Below are 22,615 nucleotides of genomic sequence, written 5' to 3'. Positions count from 1 at the left end.
AGGGGCTGTTCCTAACACTTTGGCTGGCTCTTGGGAACTTATTCCTCAAACTTGGTAGCCTTATCACAAGGGGAGGAGCTTAGTCCTACCTCAACTTGATAGGCCCTTTCTGCCCCTTTCTGAACAGAAACAGAGGAGTGGATGGGGGTGGGTAGTGCAGAGAGGAGGTAGAGGGAAAGAATGAGAGAATATTTATATCTACTTTATCTCCTATCATAACTAAGGAAAACTATAACTTCAACTCCATCAAAGACCCCCCCCCAAAAAAAAGGATATAATATTACCTAAGTTAACAGAAATGCATTGTAAGCAACTTCTAAAACTCTAGAATTGACAGAGACATCTTGCTGCCTGGACAGTCACTTGAAGCTGTTCAGTAACATTGCGGGCATCAGTCTTCCACCTACTGTTCCATAGTATCCAGTCAAACAGTTCAGGCAAAAGCAGTTTCTTGCCCAAATGGCTAACAAACTCCATAAGGAGCCTCTTCGATGCCCATCATCCTCTTAAAGTAATTGGTGTTGCCAGGAGCAGATGTGTCTCGTTGTTATGAAAAGTCCTAAGTTCTTAAACATTTTAAATGCCATATTTTGAAGGTATTTGAAAGATTTGAAGAATCCCCATCTAACTAAAATATATCTCTACATATCTAGAAAACCTAGCTAAGATGACTATAAGCTTGACTATAATAGATGACTATCTATTAACCTAAAATTCTAAATTATATATTACATTTGTAAATGAGCTGAACAAACACAATACCTTAATCAAGAGCAGAAATATATATATAATAAAATTGACCTTAAATCTGTATCAATGAGCAAAGATCCCTATAAATACGAAATACTAATCCCTATAGCTTTAAATGTAAACAAACATTTATAAACAATATTTGGGAATTTGAGAGTAGTTCTCTCCAAACTGCTTCTGGCTTTTTGTTGGGCAAAGTATTTTGGGGGGTGTTCACAGCAACTTTCCAGGGGGTCTTGGTCCACCAAACTACATTAGCCTGGAAGTAATCCACAGCATCTCATCTTCTGTGGAAACAAAAACTGAACCTCTTTTCCAAAGCAACAAATCCTTAGACCCAAATTTTGAAGTCAAGATACCTTTATGTTGGTTTATCTTAGCAGTCTGTAGAATCAAATATCTTTCTGCAGTCAAAAAAATTCAAAGAAAACACAATAATATACATAATCTAGACTCTCTGTGTATCTTCCATCTTTGAGGTTTATTTTTCTTTACTCCTTTACTTTTTCTACAAGTTTACTCTGTCTCTTTAAAGATTTTGTTCTTCTTTTTATAACTCTAACTACTCTTTTTCTTCTCTCTCCCAAGCCCACAAATGAGGGAGAAAGGTCATTGGTTAAATAAAAAGAAACTGCTTGACCCTCATTGGTTAGAAGATAGGTGGGAGGAGTAAACAGAACAGAACACTGGGAGGAAGAGGAAGTGAGCTCAGACTCGACAGCTCTCCTCTCAAGAGCAGACGCCTCAGAGAGAGGCCATGCTCCCCTCGCTCCTGGGCAGACACACGCGATGAAGCTCCGACCCAGGATGGACATAAGCTAGAATCTTCCCGGTAAGCGCACCTAGGGGCACTACACAGATGATCAGAAATGGGCTAGTCCAGGTGCGAGAATTAGCCTAGAAGAGGCTAGATAGAAATAGGCCAAGCGGTGTTTAAAAGAATACAGTGTCCGTGTAATTATTTCGGGGCATAAGCTAGCCAAGCAGGCGGCCGGGATGCTGGGGAGGCAGCCCCGCCGCTCCTCTTATTACTACAAATGGCGCCCACGTGGACAACTGCTTCCACATAAATCCTGAGACAGCTTGGGAAGTAATTCTAGAACAAAATGAAAGCATTGTGCCTGGTTTCTTGGTAGCAGCAATTTCTCGGTTCTACTCTGCTTGCTAGAGGCAAGCAAGCGCTCTTATCTAAGAGAGGCTTCCTGACTCAGCTTCAGCTGCAAAACCCTGCAGCTCATTAAGAGGTCCTGCCACAAAACACTTACATGGTGTTGACGAAAAGCTGAACGCATGCTTTTCGGTTTTCAGCCATAGCAGGAAAAAAGCTGCACCGTTTAAAAATGCCAGCTTTCTGGGCCATCCTGCCAGGACAAACTCTGACTGTTTGAGGCAGGAGGGCCGGCTCCAGAGAGAGGACTTGAGTGTTGTCTGTTGTAGCTCGCTGGCTGGCAGGGACCTTGAAACGCCATAGAGTTGTGGCTATAAACATGGCTACAGCCAGTACCTCAGCCATGAGGCTGGAAAGCTAAGGAATGGGCTACATCTAGCCGGCAAAGCCATGCCTTTAGTCCTACTGAGATTGCTTGGTAAATTAAAGACTCATGTGGTCAGAAAAAGAAAGATATACAGTAAAGAGAGATTCAAAGACAAAGAAAATTTTAAATGGTTTGAAGTGTGTTAAAAAATATATGCAGACTATAATTTAAAGTTCTTAAAGTAACAAACTAAAAAAATAAGGAAGAGAGTTGTTGTGTGTGGTACACACCTTTAATCCCAACACTTGGTGGGCAGAGGGAGATTGACCTCTGTGACTTCAAGGTGTGGTAGCACATGCCTTTAATCACAATGCCTGGGAGGCAGAGACAGGCAGATCTCTGAGAGCTCAAGGACAGCCTGGTCTACAGAGTTACTTCAGGTCAAAGATACAGAGAACCTATCTCAAAAAGCAAAAAGTTAAAAGTAAAAATAAACAAAATAGAGGTTAAAATAAAACGAACAAAGATGGAAAATACACAGAGAATCTTGATACTGTATGCTATTATGCTCTCTTTGAATTATTTGAATGCTGAGGAAGGAGCAACAGCTGCTAAAAGATATTTATTTATAAATGCTGCTGAACTAATCCAACATAGGTATTTTGAATTTGGATCTAAGGATATGATACTTTGGAAAGGAGTTTCTTATTTTGTTTTCACAGAGGGTGAGAGTCTGTGGATTGCTTCCATCCCAATGTGGTATGATAGACCACGTCCTCCTGAATGGTTCCTGTGCACGCCTTCAAAAAATTGCTTCGCTCAACTGCCAACTGAGATGAAACTAGCACACAGGTTATACCATGAAAGACCTAATTAACGATGCCCCCATTCAGCAGGAAGCAGTTTGGAGAGAAAAAACTGCGCCCACGTTCCCAAATATGGTTTATAAAAGTTCTTTTACATTTAAAGGAGGATATGATAGAGATATGAATAATTTACATTGATAAGGATTTTGTTTTAGTGATTTAAATTTAAGGTCAATTTTGTTATATGTATATGTGTTTCTGATCTTGATTAAGGAACTGTGATTGTGTAGTTCATTTAAAAATGTAATATATAATTAGAAATATAGATTGTTAATAGATAATCATAATAGTCAAGTTTGTAGTCATGTTAGTTAAGATTTTCTAGATGTACATAGATATATTTTAGATAGGCATTTTTCATATCTTTCAAAGATTATAGGATATGGCATTTTAAATGTTTTAATAACTTAGGACTTTTCATGACAATGAGACACTCTGCTCCTGGCCGTACCAATCTACTTCAAGAGGAAGATGGGCATCGAAGAGGCACCTTATGGAGTTTGATAGCCATTTGGGCAAGAAACTGCTCTTGCCTGGACTATTGCATAAACTGGACACAGAGAACCCGCAGAGAGAGGACTACTGAACTTGCCTAAGGTGAGATGATCTTTCAGGGTTCCTGATTCATGAAAGAGTCTGCGAGACATTCTGCAGGACACAACAGATAGTGACTGAACTGACTTTGAATTTTCCTGCTTTATGGAAATGTCTGCTGGATACCATGGGCCTGAAGGCTGAAGATGGATGCCCCAACGGTTCAGAGGAACTTTGGGTGACTGTCCAGGCAGCGTGATGTCTCTGTCATTTCTAGAGTTTTAAAAGTTGCTTTTTTCTTGTTTGCTTAGGTAGTATTGTATCTTTCTCGAGTCTTTGATGGAGTTAAGAATAGTTAGTTATAGTTATAGTTTTCCTTAGTTATGATAAAGATTATTGTAACTTTTACTTGATAACTGTTTTGTTATATGTAATTTTGCTATGTTAAAGTTAAAGCCTTTTGTTTGTTTGTTTAAACCGAAAAACGGGAAATGATGGAGGAAGGTCATTGGTTAAATAAAAAGAAACTGGTTAGAAGATAGGTGGGAGGAGTAAACAGAACAGAACGCTGGGAGGAAGAGGAAGTGAGCTCAGATTCCACAGCTCTCCTCTTGGGAGCAGATGCCTCAGAAGAGAGGCCATGCCTCGCTCCCGGGCAGACACACGCGATGAAGCTCCGACCCAGGATGGACATAGGCTAGAATCTTCCCGGTAAGCACACCTAGGGGCGCTACACAGATGATTAGAAATGGGCCAAGCAGTGATTAAATGAATACAGTTTGTGTGTTGTTATTTCGGGCATAAGCTAGCTAGGCAGCCGGGTGCTGGGGACGCAGCCCCGCCGCTCTTATTACTATGATAAACCAACACTATGATCCATTTAGAGGGTTTTTTTTTATCTGATCAGAAGTGTCTTTTTTCTCTTTTTTTTTTTTTTTTTTTTTTTTTTTTTTGCTAAGCAGGCATGGCTAAGGCCAACAAGGCCCTGCCTGTTGGCTCTGCCCAGTCTAACATGGAGGAAGCATGTTTACTGCCTCTGAGACTGCCTGGTGAGAGCCATCCTCACCACCTCAACCCTGGGAAGCACGGTGCGGCATATAAACCCTTTTTATCTGAGTAAAAGCTAAATCTGTCATGCAGCGCAATGTACAGCCTGGAAATATCTCTATATATGGCAACGGAAATCCGCCATGCTCTCCTGCCTGTGTACACCACTGAGCAGACTCGATCCTGCCACCTGCCCAGGCAGGGAGTAGCTACTTTCCTCCCAACTCCGAGTGGGCACATAAGCATCCAAACCTGAAGTGGGTGGTGGGCATCAACCCCACAAAGTAGCCAGAGCTGTTCCTGTAACTAGCACAAATCAGGAAGCCTTCCCTTAAAGAAACCACACAGTTCTTGCCACTAAAGCTGAGTTTGGAAACCTCTTAAAGGAGCCACGTCTCTGCTTGCTGCCAGCAAACAGAGCAAGAAACTGTGTTAAACTCTGGAGTTTGTGTGTGTGTGTGTGTGTGTGTGTGTAGAATTCCTTTTCAAACTCTCTCATGTTTTTATGTGGATATAGTCGACCATGTCACAGAAGGACATCCCACACCAGTATTTCATTTGAACTAATAAACATTTGTTGCAGGTATCAATTTTCCTTGTTACACAAGGGTTTGCTTTTAGTTTCAAGTTTCACAATTCTAGGGCTCACAACTGGAACCTCAAAAGCCTTTCATGGTATGCTAGTTAGTGTTTTATTGTTGTTTTTAACTTGACACAAGCTAAGGTTGTTTGAGGGAAGGGAACCTCAATTGACAAAATGGTCATTCGTGGTGGCCCATCAGCATGTTGGTAGGATTTGCTGAAGGAGATGGAAGCAGAAGAATCTCTGTGAGTTCAAGGCCAGCCTGATCTATATAGCAAGCTCCTGAAAAGCCAGGAAAACCTCTCTCAACAAACAAATACCTCCATAAGACTGATCTATAGGTAAGCCTGTGAGAGGTTTTCTTTATTAATGATTGATGTGGAAAGGACCAGCACACTGTGGGTGCTGCTACCCCCGACAGGAGGCATACATACCTGGGGTATGTATATAAAGAAGCAGGCTGACAGACAGGAGAAGCAAGTCAATAAGCAGCACTCTATGGGTACTTCCTCAATTCCTGCCTCCAGATTGCTGCCTTGAGTGGCTGTGTAACCACTGAGTGGTTGCTCAGTGATCAACCTGTGAGTCGTGAGCTGAAATACATCCTTTCTTCTCAAAGTTGTTTTGGTTATAGTGTTGTACCATACCAACAGAAATTCCACTGGAGAGATGTGGTGTTTAAATCAATCCTTGCAAGACCCTTTCAAACATGCAGGAATGCGGGAACCTTGTCTTTCATTGCCATCATGTTTAACTACTTTAAGTTCATAATGGACAAGATTACAATTAAAGTCATATTTCATTTCAACAGAAAAACAGTTATCTCCTTTACAACTCTCTGAATGGCAAGGGTATGCTGAAGGCTATCACTAGGCTGAGCTTCCAGGCCATGCAGTTCCAGGACTGCCAGTTCATGCCAGTGGAAATGAAGAACACTAGAACAGCGATGGAGGTAACCACACACTCCACGAGCCACCGAGCATTCAGCTCTGAGGGTGCAGCTCAGTGGTAGAGCCCTTACCTAGAAGGGACACCACCCTAGACCTATTTCTAGCAGTTGGGAGTTGGGTCTAAACAGGATTACTTAAGAGCTACTTAACACCTTTTACCAAAAATATACTAATCAACAATGAATGTTTCTGTATACTCCTCATAAAAGCTTACTCATTAGGGCTGGACAGTAATATTACATTTCTCCCAAGCATCTGCGGAGCTGTACTACTGCCTTACCATCTTCAAAATTAGTTAGGGCATGTGATGATGTTAGCCAGGGGAAAGTAAAAGAAAGTGACAAAAGTGGACAAGTTTAAGTCTACACGTGACTTAAGCTCCTTTTCCTCAGCTTTTTTTCCTGTCATAGTAATCAAAGGTATCCACAAATGAGGACATAGAGAATGAAATTCCTAACTGCCCCGTAAGAGACACAAAGCATAGTAACAAACCCTGACAGCAATAGCTTGATAAGCAATTGTCTGTTGATAATACTTCTCCAGGGAATGCCACATGAGCACTCAAGTTGCATGGTATCTGCGATATGCTGACTGTTTGAAGTTCAGTGTGATATTTTGAGAGTTTACTATTTTCAAGTGAATCAAGATGTCACATTTTACCAAGTTACATTTTGGTCTTAAGGGCAGCATAATTTAAGTTCTTAAGTCTTCCAAGCTCAAAAGACACCAAAAGCCATTAGATGACTGTTTCACAAAAGCTTTAAAGTTGCTGTTACAGCTTGTGGAGTTTACCTGCTAAATTAAGAGCTACCTAAGCCTAGGCATTTATCTGCAACTTTAAGAATTCCTACTTGCTGCTCCTTTCCCCTCCCCTGGGAAACTATGGGTTTAAAAAAAAAAAAAAAACTTTATTTCTGCAATAAAAGCCACGGAGACCATATTTGCATCATAAATATATTTACAACAAACAGACCACAGCCAATATGCTGAAATGATAAGAAATACTTTTTGAACACATTATGTTATCTTTTGGGACACCAATATAACATCAAAGATAAAACTAGTAGCTGCTGTTTATTTACTCTTTAGATCAAAGATGAAGTTCTGTTGGTAGGCAAAATCTTGCATTTTGAACAAACCACTTTTCGAAAGTTGATGATCACATGATTAAAATGAATATATGTTTTAAAATACCATTAATTTCCTATGTTCATGAAACAAACTGGAGAACAATCATCCAGTGACTCCAGCTAGTCCGTCATACCCATGTTAGAGCTCTAGATCTGCCACTAAACAGCAGTAAGATCTTGAAAACATGACTTCCAACTCTGCACTTCAATTTCTATACAAACAAGGTTAATAATAGCTCACAGAGTTACTTGTAGAATTAAATAGCATGTTAAGTAATTGCATGTAATGCCCGGTATAGAGAAACAAACGCTCCTTTCTTTCCCTCTAGTAACAAGCAAGACAACCAAGAGGAAAGAAACCCCTACAAGACAAGTATCTTTTCCAGACTTGGCTTAAACAAACATGGCCAACTGACTTTCCTTTGTTCCCCACCCCGCCCCCCTGCCAGCTACAGGTGTGATCATATCCACTGCTCTATCTTCATTCCTTCCACATGGGCTCGTACAACAATCCCTTAAACCCAACTGTCTCTAATCTCTGCCAAAGCATCCTCCCACCTAATCAAGCAATTATACCGGATTATATCATTCTTTGCCTAAAACTCTTCATTAATTTACCTTTTCCCCCTCCTACATTTACACACCACATTCCACGGGATTACAGGTGTGCACCCAATTTTATGCAGTGCTGCTGAGGATGAAACCCAGAACCCCTGCAAGTGAACTATGGCCTTAGCCTTATAATTTGTCTTTTAAAATTTAAGTAGAGATGGCATAGCAAGACATTTCTAATCACTTCAAATGGTTTTAGTACTTGAGGAAGTGAGTTAGCTAGCTTGTTCAATACAGTCTTGGACATGGATATGGAGCCTGGCTGACCTCAAATTTAACAGCCTGCATCCCTTATAACTCTAGCAGCTAACCTAAACCAACACAAAGGTATCTTGATTTCAAAATTGGGGTCTAAGGATATATTGCTTTGAAAAAGAGGTTCAGTTTTTGTTTCCACAGAAGATGAGATGCTGTGGATTGCCTCTAGGCTAATGTGGTTTGACCAAGTAAGACCCCCTGAGAGGTCTCCCATGGGAACAATGGCCCATGTGATCCAACATCCAGAATAGCTTCAAGGCAACTGGCTGAGACAATGCAGCCTCATAGACTACCACAAGATTTAACCATTCTTCTAAATTTTGTCAGGATACCTATAAGATGACCAGCACCCACTAATCAGCAAGTAGTCTAGAGAACTATGCCCAAATTCCCAAAATATTTTTATGAATGGTTGTTTTCATTTAAAAGGGGGCTGGTTATTAATGGTTAATGGTCATAGTCAATCTCTTGAAATCTAGAAAGAAAAAGGGGTATATGATACAGAGATGAAAAAAGGTTGATTATTGAGTCCACTTTAATCCAAAAAGACAACTGTTAATCTCAAAATATTTTACATTGGTATGGATTTTGATTTATTAATACAAAATTAAGATTAATTTTATTATACTATATGTATATTTCTACTGTTGTTTAAGGTATGTTTATGCAGCTCATTTAAAATGTTATGTACAGTTAAGAAATACAAATTAATAATTAATAGTCATCTATAACAGTCAAACTTATAGTTACAATACTTAGGTTTTTAGATGCACAAGAATATAGTCCATATAGATAGGTAATCTTCAAACACTTCAAAGATCTACAGAATATGGAATTTAAATGTTTTAATTACTTAGAATTCTGTTAATGTGAGACATGATTGCTTCTAGCAGCACTCATAAGAGGATGCCAGGCACTGAAGACACTCCATTTGGAGCTTGTTTTCTTCTTTGCAAAACTGGTCCACTGGGCAAACTGCTGACAGTAAGCATGCTATACAATCTGTACAAGCAGGACACAAGGAAAAGTGACTGCTGAACCTTGCCAAGACATGGTAGGACAGTCTTATGAATTTTCCTGCTTTTGTAGTAAATGATCTGTCAGATACTCTAGATCTATAGGCTGAAGATGGATGTCCCAACATTACAGAAGAACTATTCAGGTAGCCAGATGTCTCTGTCATTTCTAGAGTTTTGTAAGTTGCTTTCCAATTTACTTAGGTAATATTATATCCTTCTGGGGTCTTTGATGGAGTTGAAGACTAGATAGTTACAATTACAGTTTTCCTTAATTATGATAAAAAATAAATTAAATATGAAACTTTAGACTCACAAAGATAGGACAGATAAATTTTTAATTTTGAAAAATACAAGTAGACTATTATAACTACGATTCTTGATATCTGTTTTGTAATATGTAATTTTACTATGTTAAAGTTAAAATCTTCCTTTTCAATTAGGCAGAAAAGGGGAGATGATATGGGATGCCCTTCTGTATGCTGCAAATATACCTTAATACCATTGGTTAATAAAGAAGCTCATTTGACCAGTAGTCGTGCAGAAAATAGGCAAAAAATCCAGCAGAGAAATGGGGGAAAAAAGGCAGAGGAGCAGCAAGAAAAGCAAGATGTGAGGAAACAAGCCTCGAGCCTTGTGGTAAAATATAGTATAGAAAGGGGTTAAGTTGTAAGAGCTAGTTAATCATAAGCCTGAGCTAATAGGCCAAACAGTTTGCAATTCATATTAAGTCTCAGAGTGGTTATTTGGGAACTGGCAGGCAGGAAAGAAACCTTCAGCTACATGATTCAATGACTAAGAGCACTGGCTGCTCCTCATGGGCTCAGGTTTGATTCTCAGAACCTACACTGTGGCCCACATCTGGAACTCTATTTCGTTCCAAGGGATCTGATGGCCTTTTCTGGTCTCTGTGGACATCAGGCATAGATGCATAGATAAACATGCACACAAAACACTCATACATATAAAACAAAAACATTTTTAGGACTTTAAAGAAACTACTAACAGTGATTTGGTAGTTAAATGATAGAAACAACAATAATAAATTAGAATACATGGGGACAGAGGTAGAGGAAATTGTACAAAATGTGTTTTACAATATAGAACTCTGTATTCCCCATTTACAATATTACACTGAAAACACTATTGACTATATTTTCACCTATAGCATAGGGATACTGTGAGAATTAAATGAAACCATGTTCATAAAACCCTTATTAAATGGTTGGTACCATTAATAGATATATCTTAAAGAAAAGAAGAGAATATTCAGAATGATATCCTTATTGAAAGACAGCTAAACAGTATTTTTTAAATTTCTACACTATTCCATAATCTAGTGACTCCAGAGACATACTCTGAAAACACATAATAACAAACAGTTCTAAATCCAATGATCTCAAGTCTAGAGGGATACACAGCAGTACAGGGAATCTCTAATCCAGTCATCTGAAACTCAAAGCTCCAAACTTTGAAACTATTTGAACATTAACATGCCATCACAAATGGAAAGTTCCACACTCTAACTTACGTGCGTAAGAAACAAAGTGAATTGTGTACTAGATAGACTGGGTCCTATCTCCAAGATATCTCATTATGTGTATGCAAATATTTCTAAAAAGATTTTCAAAATGAAAAATATCTGGCCACAGACTCCTCAGATAGGAATATTCAACCTATGCTGGAAAGCAGGGCATGCTATTAGGAAGCCCTAAACCACATAGATTGGCACTGACTCCAAACCTCTAGGTTTAACCTTAGTGTGACTAACTGCTCCCTGAGGATGAATCTGTGAGCAAAGGGTGCCGGGGTAGGCAAGAGAGAGGCACACAAGCTTCAGGAGTTTTAGGAGGAAGGAAAGAAACAGTATAGAGAGACAAATTTAATTACAAAAGGGGGAAGAACTATGGAATTGTATGTAACTTAGAGTCACCAAAACTGTGTTAATGCATGGCTGAAGACTGGGCCAGAAAGAGGTTGTTAAAAATACAGATGCCACTGGGTTCAGCTGCATTTGCCTACCCCAGCACATTGGAGGCTACGGCTGGAACATTGTGAGTATGAGGCAAACTTGGGCTACAGAAGTAATCTGTGTCAATCTGGGCTGTATAACCAGTTACTACTTAAAGAAAAGGAGAAGGGGTGAATGCCCAGGAATGAACAGAGGAATAGAAGATGAGAGCAGAAAAATGAAGAGAAGTTTGAACTTTATATTGTATGCAACTTGAAATGCAAATGGACACATCAAATGCAGACCAGTTGGAAGCTGAGTGACAGTTTCTTAGAATCATAAATGGAAAGAAAATGGAAGCTATACAAGAGAAAAATAAACATGAGAATTTAGTGACTAGGAGCTGGAGAAATGGCTCCAATGGTAAGAGGTTAGGGTGTGTGCATTATGCCTAATGACATGAATTCAGTCCCTGGGATGGAAGGAAAGAACTGACTTTTGCAAGTTGTCCTCTGACCTTGACACACATACTATGACAAGATTGCATGCACACCCACATATACATACAAATTAATACATGTATTTTAAAAAAATATATTTTAAGAAGTTATTGACTAATAAATGAGGCCTAAGAGAAAAGAGACAGGAATGAAACAAGTACCTAGCTTAGAAACCATCCAGGTACTGATGACAGTAATTAGGAAGGAAAGGCAGAGAGTGATAAAGGTATGATGTCATCAATTGCTCCAACTCCAGTGAGATCAAGATGCCATGCAAAGTCCTGTCCAGGTGTGTCTAGATTTCTGGGAAGGCACAGAAAACACTGTGTTAGGTATGGACTAAAGTCTGTGGCAAAACTTCAAAGTTATTGCTGTTAAGTCTTTACCGAGGAGCTTCCAATGGAGACCCACATTCCCACAAGTCACTATTTCTCTGGTGAAGTACCAAATGATCACTAAATAGAATAATGTCATCATTATGTCGCTTGTTTTTAAAGTATCTTTAGCTGCCCTCTGTAAATTGAATTTCTTGAAATTTCAGTGTAATACACTCAGTCTTTAGAAAGTCGTGGTAGCTGACATGCCACGGTACTCGCAAACACACAAAAACTGTGGTTACCTGAATGGGGCTTGACAAGACTAGGCTCAAAAACATTTAGTTATAGACAGGGGAATGAATTCATGAGACCCCAATCCAAAGGCACTCATATAGTCTAGGGCTGCTGGGAGAAAAGAAGCCATTGCCTTCAGTGATGTAATAACTGGTGAGTTACCCTGGTTAAACCCAGTGGATTGGAAAGCAAAAACAAAGACATGACAATGGGTGGATCAGAGGATGAACTATGGAAGGAGTCGGAAAAGGATAAAAGAGTGAAGTGAATGTGGCTAGAATGTATTATACACATGTATGAAACAGCTAAAGAATAAATAATGACTTTTAAAAGTCATGGTAGCAGGCTTGAGATAAAGATCGGTGGAAGAACAATTGCCCATCATGCACAAGGTACGTTAGGTTTCAATACCTATAATGGGAAGGAAGGAAGGCACTCTGGATGAATGTTCAAGACTTCCATCCTTCAAATGGGAGGGACTCTGAAGGTTGAAGCATATAACTGTGCATAGACCAGAACACAAAACCAAGGAATGGTGCTATCCACTCTAAGGCTTTGTCTTTTCAGGCAATGAGAACAATGCCTCCAGAGTAACCACAGACTGTAAACCAGACCGGCCTCAAGCTTACAAAGACCCGCCTGCCTCTGCCTCTGCCTCCCGAGTGCTGGGATTAAAGGTGTGCGCCACCACTGTCAGGCTCAATGTCTTTAACCAAAATTGTTGCTTGATAGTTTAAACTCAATGAATTTTTCTGGCTCTGTATCACTCACTACAAGCTTCCATTTTATTAAATGCCAACATTTGCAAACAGGAGCATATACTCTGAAATACTTTCTCTGCTTTCCCAGACTCTGGCATGTGAATTTCACTAGAGTTGAGAAATAACTCATTAAGAATCTGAAGATATAATGACTTCTGAAGTCAATTTAGATCACTTAAGTCCATTCAGCTATTCTAAAAATGCAAGAAATAGTATAATTAGCTTTTAAGGTAATTCATCCTAGGGCGTCTGGTCCTAGGCAATATCTAGTAAACACACTCCACTGTCTCTCCCACTAAATGCAATAATAATAATCATCTGGATGCATACAGCAGGCAGAACAGGAAAAGCCCCAGACCTGGAGCTTCATTTAACCTGCTGTGAAGCTACCTTTCACTCTGCTCCATGGTGCTCCAAACCTGTGCTTAACAAGGCTGAAAACAGAAATAAGCACTTCTGTAGAAATTTGTCCCAAGGAACAAAAAGGAAAAGCAATGCTCAGAAACTGTAGAAGCCACCATTTACCTTGCCTTTCTCATACCTGGCACCAATCTTAGATAATCCTGCAACCGCACCAGTGGGGAAACAACAAATATTTGCAAGAGCAAAAAAATGACAAAAAAAAAGTTTCTGTTTATTTGTTTCAAGACAGGGTTTCTCTGTGTGGACTTGACATCCTGGAACTCGCTCTGTAGACCTGGCTGGCCTCAAACTCACAGAGATCCACCTGCCTCTGTCTACTGGGTACTGAAAATAAAGGTGTACACCACTGCCACTAATTAAATTCTTTATCTCCACTCACTGAAGTGATGGTTCTAAAGGGGTGGGCTCATGCAACGCCTGCTCTTTAAGCCTGCCTTTTTTTTTTTTTTTTATTCCAGGTTCCTTAACCCTGACTGACTCAGGGGCAACTGTGAAAGTGGACTACAAAGCCAGGCCAATAGAGCCACAAGTTTTAGGATGGACACTAAAAAATGAAGTTGTATGAAACTGGGTTTCACATATCAAGTAGGCACTTGTACTTTACTTACTTGTGCTGCAGTGCTGCCGGTAAAGGCCAGGGACTCCACATTGCAGACAAATGCTCTACTACTAAGCTTCATGCTAAGTGCTCAGCCCAACAAACCCTCAACAAATGATCAAGAAAGTCTCAGGGGAAATAAGAAGATGGTTTACTGAGAGATGGAAATGATGTAAGTACAGTATTCAGGTATGAAACTCTCAAAGTAAAATTAAAAAGTTGTTTTAAGCAAAATAAAATACAGCATAATTTTTTTTTAAATAAAATTACAGTAACTCGAAAGAGGAAGAGAAACAACTCCTAGCTCTTTTTGAGTTCAGTAGCATCTTGATATAAATCTAACCAAAAGGAGTCAAAGAAAGGAAATTAGCTCTGGGTAGATGGCTCAGAAGGAGTTTCAGAGTCACATGGCTCCATGAGGTTGGGCAAAATACCATGACTGTCGAGTATTTGGCAGAACTATCCACTTCATTCACGGCACTCCAGGAAGCAAAGAAAGAGGCAGTACAGAAAGGGACTAGGTGAGGTAAAGACCCAAGGACATACTCCCAAAGACTTACTTCCCATAAAGACCACACCGCCTTCTTTGTACCACCTTCTAATCAGATATTAATATATGAATCCATCTAAGGATTGATCCAGCCATCATTCCAGAATCCGTATGTTCTATCATCCAAGACCACCACCATCATAGACATATTCAAAAGTGTGCTTCACCAATTACCTAGGCACTCTTAATACAACCGTGCTGCTCATCAAAATTAAACACTATGGCATCCTAAGGAGTACAAAAAGCAGAAAGTGTCAAGAAATCTGGCCATCTTAATAGAATAAACAAGCTGAAGATGCTAAGCATAAGCCTAGCTATGGGAAGGGCTGATGAGTACACAGGGGAAAGACTTACTCCAAGAACACAAAGAGAACTAGCACTTACCAATGAGCAGAAAAGAACAGAGTGTAGTGCTGTGGGTTGAATAGGAAAGGTCTCCCTCCCACACCCGTCATGTCTTAAGGGCTTGGTTTCCAGCTAATGGCCCTATTTTGGAAAGTGCTAGTAACTTGGGAGGTAGGGTGTATCTGGAAGAGGCAGATGTCCTCAGGGACTGGATCTAGCTAGGGCCCCTTGCAGTCTGTGAGTCCTGCCTGCCATGAGGTAAGCAGCAGTGCTGGGCCACACCCTTCTGCTGCTATGTGCTCCGCTAATCACAGGTCCATGGGAATAGAGGCAACACATCTGAAACATTCGCCACGATACCTCCCTCCGCCTTGGTATTTCTAGAGCGCATCTTGTCACAGTGAAGAAAACTGTTTTCTAGAGCTACCAGAAACTCAGACCACTAGCAGAAGCTCCAGAGATTCCTACACTAAAGAAAGGTTAGGGGCTGACAGCCCTAAAAGAATTTTCTTCCAACTCAAGTATGACAAGACTCTATAAACTATATTTCAAAAGTTAACCTATGAAGGTAGAAGCCACCCTTTCGATTAAAAGCTAACACTTATCACTACCCAAAATTAATTACTACAAAGTACTTTAAGTTTCATATTTTAAAGTTTAATAAATGCAAGATATTAATCAATGCTGTATAATGAGGTATATTTTATTTCTCAAAAACATAATAATAAGAATATTAAAATAAATTTCAAACTATTAAAAGTACAATAAAGAAATCCCTTGAAAAAGAAGTGCTCTTTCCATTCAAAGAGCAGTGGTCCTCAAAAGACTCACAACATCTGTCTTCACTTTAAAGCTCATCAGGACAGAGTGACAGTTTCAGGAGAAGCACACGGCTCGCTGTCATCTAGAACGAGATCTTTTGTCAAGTAAGGCCCTTTTACTTACATGAAGTGGCCAAATAAAGGAAAGAACATATTTTTGAGCCCTAGAAAACACAAAGAAATAATTTTTCACCTGGTTTTGTTTAAGGACACAGCAAAACACACTACAAAAGCAATAAGATCTGCACTCCCTTCTAAAAGCTCACTGAAACAAAAGAACTCTAGAAAAGCAAGGAACTTTCTTAAAAACTAGCCCAGCCAAAGCCCATCTCCCTAAAAAGCACATGCGCATTATAAAGGATAAGACACTTTCTTAAAACTCTAAAGGGCAGAGTTCAACAGCTGTGCTATATTAAACCTGAGCCCTTCCAAAATGAAGAACAAGCGTCTCTAGAGAGGAGCAGCAAGGCCTGCTTTCTCCAAAACTACCAAAATGCCTCTCTGCCTCTAACACCCCCTTAACACCCATCCCCCCAACGCCTCTGATTAGTATATGAGTGAAAACTGAAAAAAACTGAAGATTTCTTGTTTCTGGAAATCTCCGTTATTCCTCTCCCAAAGTCATATTTTTGAAGTCTTTGAAGATAAAACATTAAAACTACTTAGAGAAAAAAAAAGAAAGAAAGAAAGAAAGAAAGGCAGGAGTTTCCTATCAGAACTGCAGAGCTAAAAGCCTAAGCCTAACTCACTGAAGCACTGAACTGTGGCCAAAGAACACCAACGGCTCAGATGCAATAACAGGTGAGCTGATTTGAGCAGCTGACATTGAAAGAACAAAATATTAAACTGAAGGATGATCCTATTTTTTTAATGTAAGTCTGGTGAATGCAGGCGAGAAAAGATTCTACTTGGTTAACTAATTCTAAAAAACGTACGGCTGCATTTTCCTATCAAAAAACCCAACAGACAGAAACATGAAGATGTAATGGAAACTTTGGTCCTGACATGAATCCTTTCTGGGAAACAAACCGAAACTGGATCTCTAGATTATCATGGTGGAACGGGTTGTATTTATTCTCCAATCCCAGTCACCCTCTGGATGTTCTCTGAGTCTCCGCTGCTGAGGGAGGAGCACTGCTAAAGTAGTTTTGAAGGTAAGGACTATAAAGAGAAAGCTATTTTCTCCTAATCAAACAGTGGGCCTCTGTCTATATTCTGATCTGCTTCAAGATCAAAACTTTACATACCATTGTCTCCTCCTTTAAGAGTTAAAACCAGAAGCTAGAACTATGTCTCAGATGTTAAGAACACTGGCTGCTTCTTCCAGGACAGGGTTCACATCCCAGGATCAACACAGTAGCTCACAGCCATCTATAACACCAAATCCATTGGACCCAAGGCTCTCTCTTCTGACCTCCTCAGACACCAGGTGAGCACATGGTACACAGACATACATACATACATACAGGCAAAACACACACATAAAGTAAAAATAAATCATTTTTTTAAGTTAGTACAGTTTAGCTAGTCAATTATATGTGACCAAGAGAGCACCTCTCAGGAAAGCTGGTTCACATAATTATTCCCTGAAGGAGAGAGACACCGTATTTACCTTGCCCAGAAGCCCGGCCCTTGGTGTAGCTACCTACAGTGCTTCAGAACATCAGCAGCACCTCCACACCGCTGACATCTGGTTTGTCTGCTGTCCCTTCTCCTCTTTTCCTTTCAGATACTGACCAAAGCCTGGGCGTGTGTTCCTGGTGCTCTGGGAAGTCCTATTCTTTCTCTCAAGATACCCTACCTTATTCACCATACGGCTGCTTTCTCTCTCTCCTATTTTCCTGCTCCAAAGAGCTGTTTGCCTGTCTGTTGTTTTTCTCTTAACTGTTAATAAAAACTGTCCTCGAGCTTCTCTCCAAGTCCATTTTTAAAGTCGTCTATTAATGAGACTAAAATCCCCAAATACCATAGTTTTCCAGGTAACAAAACTACTAAGGAGAATGCAGGAAGAATTAGAAAAACAAAACAAAAAGAAAAAACAGACTCAAGAGCCACAGAAGCATAGCTGGTATACTCAATAGTTTTAAAAAGTAGAATACAGTTTTTCTAAGGACCACTGAAGTTCTCAAGAAAAAAAAATATGTTTGTGATTCCACATTTAATACATGCATTATACATATTTTGCTTAAGAGTATAAAAAAGGGCAGGGCATGGTGGCACTCACTGTACTCTTAGCACCTGAGAGGGAGGCTAAGGGATCAAGAGTTCAAGGTCATCCCAGCTACTTGGTGAGTCTCATGCTAACCTGGCCAAATGATACTGTCTCAAAGCAACAGTTAAAAAGTAAAATGAAATCACCTATAAAAATCTCTTATACTGAATTCATGAAGAAAATTACTTTTTTTTCAGAGCCCAACATTCATCCCTGCCCCTGTAGAGATGTGACGGTGAAGTAAGACAAGAGCATCAGTAGACAGTTTTTCTTTCCTTTTTCTGTTTTTGTAGTAGTTTTTCAAAGAACACTCTTTGCTAAAAGAAAAAACAAGACACTGAAATTTTAATTTACTGTTATCAGAAATAATACTCATTACAAAAGTCAACATATTGATGAATAAATCAAACTTTTTTCTACCAAAGAGAACTTAAGTCATTTCTCTTTTGTACCTGTCTACTCTGCTACAAAACAAGAACATCCATTCACGGGGCTGCTGAGAAAATACAAGACACCAGGTAGGGGACATCCTCGGCACACTGGCTGGATCACTAAGTTACAAAAGCTAGTTCTGCAGAGTTTATGCTCAGAACCAATACTACACACATTAGATAGAGGAATGACAAGTTGCAGAAGCTTCTTCATTCGAACAGTCTGTGAGGTGTGAGAATTCTATACCCACCCCATCTCCAAACCTAGTCTAGCAGGTGTTACTCAGGAAGCAAGGGGCTCCATCTTTTCCCATCATGCCTCACTGAAATCTTCATGGGAAATCAATTATTCTCATTCAAAGAAGTCCTCATATTCTAGTAAGTACCTTTCACAAATCACTCATTTCCACTTCCCATTTTTAAATTTCTGAATGAAAAAGGAGTGAGGATATTTGTCATAATGTGCTAGGTATAAATCCATTCATAAAACAATTTTAATATGGAAATTAACAGAGTTCAAGGCGAATATCCTAAATTCAGACCACTGCAAATAATTATAAAAAATATATATTGTAGATATTTTTAATTCACATTTATGTAGGCTAGTACCTACCTGGCTTTCACTTAAATGTCTCTTTGGTTGTTTTGTTGTTGTTGTTTGTGTTTTCTGGCTTTTGAGACAGGGTCTCTCTACATGACCCCGGCTGTCCTGAAACTCACTCTGTCAACCAGAACTCACAAAGATCCACCTGCCTCTGCCTCCCAAGTGCTGGGATTGAAGGTGTGCGCCACCACTGCCCAGCACTGATGTTTCTCTTAAGACCTGCTTTCCCACATGAATATATACACATGCATACAAAATAAATAAATATAAGCAAAAATATTTAATCAGGTAGAATCCAACCTATTGATCTTGAATGTTTGTTTACAAATTTAGACTTTCCTTTCCATCACAAGAGGTCTGTGCAACCTCAACTTCCCAGTCGGAAAGGAGGCCACAAAATAAAGGCAGAGATTGGGAACATAAAACAGATTTCACAAAGTCTGTACACCTAGTCTTCATCATAGAGACTAACATGCTGTGGGGACCTGCTATCCCCAGAGCTTTGTTTTAGATAAACACAAACTCTAGTCCAAATCTGAGGAGAGAAATGAGAGCAGGTGATAGAAACATACACGATCATGTTAAAATGAACAAAAACCTACCGATACGGCAATTATCTTAAGTCCCAAGTGTCACTGCTTTGAAAGAGAAAACCAGCTTATCTATTAATAGATGCATACCTTAAGTAGGTAGAATTTGTGTTGGAAACCCTTTAGGCTACTTATGGATGGTAAGGGTAAGAACAGGTGACAAAGGATGTTCAGTCAAGGAAGCTCATTCTAGAACACAAGCCATTAAGAAGCTTCCAACACTAGTGCTGCTCAGCTTTCGCTCCTGTCTGAATACATGCCTGTGGTCTGACTTTCTCTATGTTACTGGCTGGTTTTTTCTTTACACTGACTTTATAACTGAATCCAAACGGTAATGTAGTAGGGAAGCCCTACTCCTCTCTCAGCACTTGCCTTACTGATTCCACTCTCCCTTATTTCACACAAGACACCTGCAGAATCATGTCATTGCAATTTCTTTATGGATTACCAAAAAAGAAATTTACATTTAAATTTCCCAGGTGGATTGGAACCTTCTCCTCAACCTTTTCAAAGCCTTATTCTCAACACATATTGTAAGAAGTTTCCATATAAACAAGGAAGGGGAACCATAATTGTCAAGTAAGATGCATATCATAAAACAATGTAAATAAAATAAAAATAGTGTGAAGCCAAAATTATTTTCCCTGGGTTTTGAATTTCTCTGAAATAAGAAACAAAGGTTGTCTTATTTATATAAGCTATTTTCAAATCCCTAATAACATATTCACAAGCAGAAACTGTTAAATTTAGATGTGTGGTAGTAGCTATCAGTTTGTAAAATCCAGTATTGTCTTAATTTAAACTAGCATAATTGCTGAGAAATATACTAATGATCCCTTATATTTGTGTCTAGCTCCAATCCGATATCGAATATGTTAGTATTAGGGTCTGTAAATAACACCTATAACATTTAAGAACAGAACTAAACTAGATCACCACCATGGTAGCCTTAACCACGGAGTATTTTATCTTTGAGAACTACTTGGTATTTCTTAAGTTCCTCATAAGTAAAATACTTAACTACAAATGTGCCTTTTACTTCCACCAGTATAACAGCATTTATTTTCCAGTGACTGTTGATTATATATGCACTGCTCTGCTTCTGCCTACAGAACAGCCTCCCTTTCCCTGCTTTTGCAACTCCGGGGTGCTGGGATTACAGTTTATGTGCCCAAGAATGGGTTTATTCGATGCTGCAGACTGAACCCAGTACCTCATGAATGCCAGGTCCTCTACCAACTCACCTACATCCTCAGTCCCCGAAACCGCAAATCCCCTGACCTTACTAAGGGCAACCTCTTCTTTCCCACAAAACCACTACTTAAAACTGTAATAAAATGTACCTTCAGAAGTTCTAATCAGTTCCTTTTGTATTAGTTTAACACTAAATTAACAAGCACTTTGATAGGCCCTGTTTTCCTTTTTAAAAAAATAATTTAATGGCTTGGTTTTGTTTGAGACAGGGTCTCTACGTAGCCTTGGCTATCCTGGAACTCTCTCTCTGTAGACTAGGCTGGCCTGGCACTCGCAAAGATCCAACTGCCTCTGCCCCCTCCACAGTGCTGGCATTAAAGGCCTGTGCCACTGCGCCTGACTTTTCTTTTTTTCTAAAAAACGACCACATGCTTCCCAGCCCTGACAGTCTTCCATCTTCAATGGGAACAGTTAGGGTGGTCTCCATAGCATGCAGCTGACAATACATGGCCATACAGGAGCAAACAGTGAGAGAAGAGATAAAACGTGCTATCTCGTAGATTAAAACGCTAATATGTGTATACACCTGCTATTAATAAATTCAGGCAAACAGAGAAATACGTAAAATAAAGTAATGCTTCGGGAGCGGGGGAGGGGTGCCATCACAAAATAACCACAATCCCTCAACTACTGTACCGGGTCAGTAAACACGTAGATGAGAAAACTTAACGACACTACCATCAACCTTTTTTAAATCATCTTGCTGGCAGGCTGATCTGATTTCCAGGCCAGCTGGGGCTACACAGTGTGATCCTGTCTCAAACAAACAAAATAAATACAAATAAAAACCACCTTGCTGGCTGAGGGCGTAGCTCCGCGGTGGAGCTCAAACCTGGAACTCACAGCCGGGGTTCCAGTCCTCCCCAAGATGGAAAATAGGTACGCTATCACCTTCCAATAAATATTATTATTACCCCTGAAGTCCTAAGAAGTTTCCCTCGTTTGCAGAATGGTGAATAAAACAACCTTTCTGTTTGGAAGCTCAAGAGATAATAGCTACAGCCTGGGAAGGGGAGCAGGGTTTTAACCTTCCAGCCAGGGCAAACAGGTGAGAACGGAAGGGATGCAGGACGTTGGGAGAGAAGTCGGCCAGACTCCTCCCCTTCTCGGGAACCAAGATCCTGTTCACAGCTCCTCCGCACAGACCCTCTCCCGGGGCTGCAGAACCAGAGCTCCCGAGAACTAGAGGCCCCGCGGGCGCCTGGCGGGAGCCCCGAGTTCGTCCCCGCACCCCAAGGAAGGGTCAGTCGAGGACGCGCTCCCCCAGGCCGCCTCTGAGGCCCGGCCGGCCCGGCTTCTGCCAAAACGCAGCGACCTGAGAAACCTGAATGGAGAGCCTGACGAGGCTGATAATTATGTTACCTGGCTGGAACTCTAGAGACGGAAACGGCAGCTGAAGCCGCTGTCCTTCTCCCCAACAACGCCTGTCTCAGCGCCACTGACATTGAGACCGCCGCCATCTTCCTGCGGGCAAACGCCAGGACGGGAGGACGGATCCCCGCTAGGGACTCACTTCCTTCGTTCTCAAGGCAGTGCGGCCGCAGTGAAACAAAATCATTTAGTGTTTGTTTTCCTTTTGATGTTGGGATTTAGAAAAGAGTTAAAAGGTCTGATTGGAAGAATTGAAGAGGAAAAAGGATGAAAGAAAAAAAATTAAAAGGTTCAGTGAGTGTAAATGTTACCTCTATAAAAAGTAATCCTTGTTAGCAGGGTTGGTTATTTAGACTGAGGCTGAGAAGCCCG

At 40.2% G+C, this 22,615-nt stretch overlaps 1 protein-coding gene across 1 annotated transcript in view; it reads right to left on the bottom strand.

Annotated features, from left to right (window-relative positions):
- The window catches only part of Ndufs4 (NADH:ubiquinone oxidoreductase subunit S4), a 108,986-nt gene extending 86,624 nt beyond the window's left edge, over window positions 1–22,362 (bottom strand). The window contains exon 1 of the mRNA XM_041663790.1: window positions 22,235–22,362. Coding sequence (XP_041519724.1) covers window positions 22,235–22,332 — 98 coding nt within the window. The 5' untranslated portion in view covers window positions 22,333–22,362. The remainder of the gene's footprint in view (window positions 1–22,234) is intronic.
- Window positions 22,363–22,615: the final 253 nt, after the last annotated feature.

This window comes from Microtus oregoni, unplaced genomic scaffold (assembly GCF_018167655.1).
Source record: "Microtus oregoni isolate MIOR12 unplaced genomic scaffold, Mior012 000014F_ref0000157, whole genome shotgun sequence".
NCBI lineage: Eukaryota > Metazoa > Chordata > Mammalia > Rodentia > Cricetidae > Microtus > Microtus oregoni.
This window is presented reverse-complemented; position numbering and strand designations above follow the sequence as displayed.